A 7317-nucleotide genomic window follows, 5' to 3' on the forward strand; every position below is an offset into this window, starting at 1 on the left:
TAAGTCCAAAAATGTACACTCCCTAAAAACTGCAATTTAAAGAAAGATTTTATGGGTTGAATGTGGATGTTGTTGAACTAATCTTTCAACTATTTGTTTTAATATATATAGAGAGAGAGATAACAGTCTGGAATATGTCATTAATTACCAACAACAGTGATTTTCTTTTTGCTTGATTATTTTTGTGTCGTGTCACCTTTAAGTGTTATTCAAAAATATTAAATTTACCCATTTGGGACTGTTATCAGGCTGTTTTCATTCGCTTAACTAAAATAAATGAAACATTCTATTCTTAAAGGCATGTGATTATATGAAGCTTTTTTTGTCATCTTGTAATATCTATACAGGGCCGGCCTAAGCCTTTATGGGGCCCTTACTTGAATTAGATGTGGGGCACTCCCCCTCCCCCCACCTTGGATTAGTTGGTGCTTGCCTATTATTGATACTAATATAATAATAATATAGTTATTTGTTATTTTTTAACCTGAAATGGCAGTAAAATCACAATAGCATAATAATAGAATAAATTATGTGAACTGTACTTAAGAACTTCTGAATTGAGGAGGGCAATGTTGCACCTCCTTTTTTCAGGAAAAAAAAAAGAATTCTGAGAGCTAATTTACTTGAATCTGAGAATTCAGATTTTTTTTAATTCCTCAAAGTAAGATTTTGAGAGAGTGAGATTTTTTTCTCTTTTATTCTCAGAATTCTGAGATTCTGATTTGGGGAAAGGAATAAAAGTCCAGAAGTGTTTTCTCTCTCCAAATTTCTTGGTTCTTCTTTTAAAATAAAAATATTCTCATGTGGTCCTTGTTTTTCTGTAATCTGGACACTGAGGTGCATGAGAGGGTGTGTCCGTTGGTGTATGACTTCCAAAGCCAAAGTCATCACATCGCAGGGTCATCAAGTCAACCAGCCTCAGGTGTTTGAGCTCATCACAGCTGAATCATGTGTTTGATTAAACCTCATGAGCAGGAAGTGACTCCTCTAGTATCTGATGTGTGTGATGTTGTGAGGCTGTAGAAGCATCAGAAATCAAAGCTGAGTTCTCTCCAGAGCTCCAGCAGCAAATGTGTTTGCTTGAGTTTGTCTCTGTTAGTTTTATCCTTGGACTTTTGCTCTTCTTGAACAAGTAGGATCACCCTACGTGTGTTTTATTGCCTGACAAGGTTTTTTTTTTTTTAACAGTGCCGGATCCTTGAGTCTGATTGGGTTTGTCAAATTTAGCACTTTAGGGTTTTTGTTTGTTTTTCGTGTGTGGCCATGAAGGAAGAAATCGCCGCTGCCGTGTTCTTCGTTGCTCGGCTGGTGAAGAGATATGGTTGTCTGGACAATGACGGCAGGGAGCGATTTGCTGCCGCCCTCACGTGTGTTCTCTTTGAGAACTACAAGAACCACTGGCACCCGGGTGCACCCACCAAAGGACAGGCCTACAGGTCAGTAAACACAAGATCTTTGTCCCCGTTTGTCCTTGACCAATGCTGCACATGGAAATGCCACTCCCTCCAGTAAATGGACATAACATACAACAGATACTAGTTAGAGTTTCTATATTCAAAATGCATGAAAAAATAAACTTATTCTTGGTAGTTTCTCATTCAGTAGTAAACTCATTTAAAGCCCTGATGGCCAAACTTCATTCTATCATCATTCAGCATTCCAAGATGGCTGCTCTGAATTCTGGGCACTTTTTTCTTTGTTGAAGAGGTGGAAATAATGACTGTCTTTTTCCATGGACATGTTGCTTTTGTCTTTTATCCACTATATAATGTTTTATCAAATGAACTTTGACTCCATATTCCGACGGATGTCAAAATGAACTAAAATCCTATAATTCTGACTTTCTTGAGATTAAAGTCGTTGCATGTATATGTTGCATGTTCCTATAGATTTTTTTTTATAAATATCTGTTGGACTTAATTGAATTGCGGGTTAGCAAACGAAAGCTTGGCTTTAAGACCGCACAGACCACCGCTTGTTTCAGAGTTTGACAGTTGACACCAGGTGCTTTTTAAGTACATGATGGTTTTCTTCAACATGATGCACTTTAGGTACTGGTGTAGTGTACTTTAAGTGTGACTCTACACACTCACACGCACTCAAAACAATGTCCAATAGCATCTAGAATCTGCTGTCGTGTTAATGGTGCCCTTGAATCCTTTTTTGCGCATTCCCGTTAAACTGTTTTTCCTTGTTGAGATTTAGAAGCTAAGTGGCCGTCGCTCACATTTTTTTTTACAGGTCCAGTCAACTGTGTGAGCTGGCAGAATTTACAGAGCTGACTCCAACTGACTTAATTGAGGAGGTGGTTTTGAATTCCATAGCTTTTTAGATGGTGTTTGTCTCACATGGCTGCTTAGATTTAGATAGAAATTGCATTGAACAGTTGTTTCAATTTGCTTGATTCCGTTGGTGCTTTCCGCGTCACTTATACCTGATGGACAATAGATGAAATTAGCTGGCAGCTAAATCTGGTACAAGTCATCTGTACTCTCGACGAGGTCAGTGCATTTTGTGCAATGTCCTTAAAACAAATAAATATAATACACTATAGTGGAGTAGTGACTGGCACTGTTGCCTTACAGCAACAACACATGGGTTTGGGGCCTGGTATGACTGAGGGTCTTTCTGGATGGTTTGCATATTCTGGTTTCCTTTCACTTAAAAGAAGCATGTACTGTTCCCAAGGGAACAAAATATAGTGCACACCTCCGAACAAGTGTTGTGTGTTTTTTAGGTGCCTGCGTATGAACCGTGTGCAGTTGGAGGACCCTGTGCTGCAGCAGGCCTGCGAGCGCGGCGCAGTGCGGTACGAGGATCTGGGCCTTCCTCAGGAGGTGACGGTGTGGGTTGACCCTGGAGAGGTGTCCTGCAGGTGAGACCTTCATATGACCTTTTTAAATACAAGGTCACAAGTCGGGAGCCCAGAGAGCAGTGAATCTGAAAGCTGTGGCTCTTCACTGGTCCTGTAGACCTTTTGACTTCTGGTATTTGTTTCCTTCATGCGTCTGTGTCCGTTCCACGTCCATGTAATAACATGATGGGAAGACATCATGAAAATGTGATTGTTTGTGCATTTATTAAGTACATATTATTTTTGACACAGCTTCCTAGTAAAATTTAGGCTTAATAAAATACACCATTCTTCTTGTTGTGCATGAGTCTTAGGCCTTATCCACATGGAAACAGAACTCTCCTTATGTGTTCTTTTTCGTTCTTGAAGCGTTTCCGTAAACATAGTGTTGTGATATAAATGCCTGTAAGTGGCACTATAATGCTGCCACAGAAATGCACCAACTCTCAAAGTTCAATTTTTCAGAGATGTAAATTGGTTGTATACAAAATGTCTGATACTAAATTCTAAACTCGTTCTCTTGTGTACAAGTAAAAGTGCCATCATGGGCTGCATAAATCCACAGACCTGATTTATTTATTAACCCCCCACACACACAGGTACGGCGAACGCAGCACTCCATTCTGCATCTCCGTGGTGGACGGTTGCCGACGAGACGGGGAGTTTTCCCGCCGCGTCCATGACGCAGTGGAGCGGGCGAGCCTCGACGTCCTCTCTGGAAGTTCCTCAGATGAGGAGGGAGGTGGAGACAACAGTATGAGCAGCAGCAGCAGTGGAAGTAGCAGTTTGTCAGCTCTCTGTCCTGCTCCAGTCGCAACCACCAACCCTGAACCCAAGACCATCCCAACTGTCAGCAACCCCAACAGCGTCTACAGGGTAGGTCCGAAGTTCTGTCACGTTGGTTGAGAGAAGTAACCACATGTGACGAGGCAGGGGTGAACCTGACAGGTGTTGAAAGCGCAAGCTACAGATTTCGTCGTGATCTCTTGGTAAATCGAGTCAGATTCCCTGATTTACCAAGAGTTAGTCTGCACAGCAACGTTATTACATTACACTGCCCGGTTACTTCTTCAGTAGTTACCTGTGGGTGATTGGACTTTGCTTGAGTTGGGCTGTAGATGTTTCGCCTCATCCAAGAGGCATTTACACTATGTTATGCTAACATGACACTTGTCCTTCCAGTAGCTGGTTTAGACTCCAGAGCTGAATGTTTGTCACAAAGCCAGATTGCATCTATTTGTTTCCCTCCAGACTTTTGATTCTCTGGAGTAAATATGAATGTTAAGCCACCACGACTATTTACAGTAAGCTGTCAGTCAACAATGCAGAGTTTTGTGGGTTTGATTGATGTTTGCAGAGTATTTAGTGACCAATTATATAAATTAGTGGAGGCTGCGCACAGGGATTTTCATTTTATGCCATACTGCATCCCTCAGGGCTAATTACGAAACTACTAAAAGACAATTTAAACCTTTTCGGCATGTTTTAAATGCTAACTTTACCTTTTTTAAAGTCCAATTTTCACCCTAACGACAACTGCCGGAAAGTCAAGGAGCTGGCTTATTTTATATTTATATTTTATTTTAATCGAAGTAGCCAAGTATTAACGCTTGGTGTGTTGTAGCAATTGTCCACATACACCTGCACCATAGCCACTCCCTAAAACTTACCAATCTTGATTGTCTATTTTACTTACTTTACCACTTCTGCCTCCATCAGTAAGGTCAAATGTGTTGTTTCTCATTTGAAGACGAGTCTTTGGCTTTTTTCCCACTAATTTTACTCTCTCCTCCTCAGTTCAGCGAGTTTTCTCCCGGTGCCCCTCAGACCTGGCACAGGGAGAAGCGGAAGGCCTTTGCCGGGGATGCGTACGCTCCTCACGTTCCTCACGCTCCTCACGCTCCTCCACCTGCAGGTCTGACGTTCTCCACCCAGAAAGGCTTCAAGTCGTACAGGGCCACATTCACCTTCGCCGGGCCACGCGTCGACAAGTACCACTGGGTCAGCAAATCCCGATCCTAGGGCCGTGCAGCACAGAACCCGGACTGGGGTACTGCTGCTCAGGAACGACTCAAAGCGCCATGTTCAGTGAGAAAAAAAAAGATGTGAGGACAGTTTAAGTGGTTATTATTCATACATGGTTTAGTGTAATAATGGTTTAAAGTAATGCTGTTTAAGCAGGTTTTTATATGTTGACATGTCTGTGTGTTTTAACCAACCCCTCCCCCTCCCAAATGTGTTTTTAAAATTAAAGTAAGTGTGAATAAAGTAACATTGAACTGTCATTGAAAAGAAATAAAAGTTTCTGTGTCAGCTCTGCTGGTTATAAGTGTCATTTCCCCGAAGGCACAAAAAATCTTGAATCTTTTACTGATGTAGAATTTTTTTTTTTTAAGGTGTGACTGATTGATGCCCGTTTTAAAAACTCACTTAATTGTATTATGTATTAAAATGAATATTAGAGCTATAACTATCTCTAGCTTTTCTGAATTTTCATTTGAATTAATAACTTTCTCTTGATGTGCAAATCAAAGGTATAGAACGTTTACAAAAGATAGATAAAAAGGAGCTAGGACCACAAAAACAACAAACTTCATCGCTTGATTTTTTTTTTATTGTTTTAATCCTGAGAAAGACGAGACGATGCGGTCAAGACGCAGGACCACACACTTTTTGTCAAACGATGTCAGGGAGGAGATTCATGGGGGATTAGGGCTCTCGCAGAAACTTTGCATGACCTAACGTGACTTCAGAATGGAGACGGACACTTTGTTCCCATGAATACACAAGTTTGTCCTCTTTCTCTACCGTCCACCAGGCTCGGGAGACGGCCTTCACATTTACAGCCTCAAATTGGAAGGTCTCCACGATTGTCAGAAGGTTAAGATCGGGACTGAAATGCGGCCAATTGCCACACAAGTGTGGGGCGGGCTTTACCAAACACTGAAGGTCACCATAGTCACATGCTGTAGTTGCAATTTGCAATCTTACACACTGGTTCTTTAAATCCTCCCAAACAAGAAAACATGAGATTGTTAGATTCCGCTTGCTGAGCAGCTCTGGTGTAGTGGTGGTGGTGGTTGTACTGGTAGTGTCGACAGTGATTGTGTTGTACAAGATCAATCACATAACAACACTGCCTGCACAGCAACCCCGATCGCTGTCACCACCAGGAATCTCCGGAACCACAGTAGATGTCACGCTACGCATCTTGCTGACGTGGCCACACTGCGCCTAACGAATAAAAGTTAGTGTTCTCAGTCGAACTGCACGCCTGACTTTACCATTCCAAACCGTTACCCACATTTTAAAGGTTCCCAGCTCAAACTCTAATGTGCACACAGATCACAGGCCAATGATGGGACTCATTGCCTTTGATCCGTGTGCCGGCGACATCTGTATGGTGCGATTTTTATCTGAATCCACTTTTTTCAATTGTTGCAGCTGCAAGAGATCCCGATTCCTCTGACACTTTTTTTTTTTTTTACATTCTCTTATTCAAACAGCCGAGTTCAGGAGTTGTGATGGTTTCTTCTCATGCTCTCAAAGCAGTGGAGGCGTTAGAACTTTGGTTGTCAGTGAATGGTAAGTCAATATGTATTATATGTTCTATTTTGTGTCAGGAAAAGTTTTCCTCTGTCCATATTCCTTACATGACATTGATTCTACCTGTATGCGGGCAGGTGCTGCCCACATACAGGTAGAACATCCAAGGATGTTGTGCTCAAAATGTACCAATTCCTTACATAACTTTACGGGTCCCATTTTATGGCACCATTTGTGGAGCTTTATCGCATTGGGAGGAACTTATGGAGCTGGAATCTGACTGGTTGTTAAGAAATGATAAAATGTCCTAAAGCCTTAAAATAATAATCCAATATCGTGTTAATTGTGTATATGTTGGATAAAAGCTGTGTTCTTACCAGCAGTTGCAGCAGTTCTCTCTGCTCTGTTCACAAGTGACCACTGACGGCGAAACACAACCGTTTCCACAGCTACACTTTCCTCAGTGTGTGTGTGTGTGCACGGTGTGTGCACGCTGACATCTCAGGTCATGCCTCAACTTGCCCCTGACGGGCAGGTATAGTTAATGTTGCCAGGGTGAAGCAGCACAACACTGGCCCTGAATCCCAGGATTTGCCACTTTTCTTACATTTAAGAAGACCACACACGCACCTAGGTTTTATTTATATTTCTTTCTTGCTCCACAATATTTGGTTTCATATAAACTGAACATTAAATAATGAAGTACCCGCATCATGGGCTTCATCTGACATCGCTTGCGTGGCACGTTGCCTTGCCTATCCCCTCTCTATGGGCACGAATGTCTTGAGGCATTCGAAAGCGGCTTGTTTGGAGATACGGCTGTCACAAATTATATTAGAATAAGAACCGTGAAAACCCTAACCCTTGTGATGATGAGTGATCTAACTGACATGACCAAAATAAATAAACATATAAAT

The 7317-nt window shown here is 41.8% G+C and overlaps 1 protein-coding gene across 1 annotated transcript; it reads left to right on the forward strand.

Annotated features, from left to right (window-relative positions):
- The first annotated feature begins 943 nt into the window (after positions 1-943).
- Positions 944-5167, forward strand: btg4 (B-cell translocation gene 4). The gene is made up of 4 exons (XM_044042068.1): positions 944-1436; positions 2738-2875; positions 3454-3730; positions 4652-5167. Exons 1-4 carry the CDS (start codon positions 1264-1266, stop codon positions 4874-4876), a joined length of 813 nt encoding a protein of 270 aa, XP_043898003.1. The 5' UTR covers positions 944-1263; the 3' UTR covers positions 4877-5167.
- The last annotated feature ends 2150 nt before the right edge of the window (positions 5168-7317 follow it).

Source organism: Solea senegalensis, linkage group LG13 (assembly GCF_019176455.1).
Source record: "Solea senegalensis isolate Sse05_10M linkage group LG13, IFAPA_SoseM_1, whole genome shotgun sequence".
Lineage (NCBI taxonomy): Eukaryota > Metazoa > Chordata > Actinopteri > Pleuronectiformes > Soleidae > Solea > Solea senegalensis.

Excerpts from the sequence above, each read along its gene's own strand:
- btg4 (XM_044042068.1), top strand. The coding sequence starts at position 1,264 with ATGAAGGAAGAAATCGCCGCTGCCGTGTTCTTCGTTGCTCGGCTGGTG. Across the intron at positions 1,437-2,737 it reads ACCAAAGGACAGGCCTACAG|GTGCCTGCGTATGAACCGTG; the intron begins GTCAGTAAACAC and ends TGTGTTTTTTAG. Across the intron at positions 2,876-3,453 it reads CCTGGAGAGGTGTCCTGCAG|GTACGGCGAACGCAGCACTC; the intron begins GTGAGACCTTCA and ends CCACACACACAG.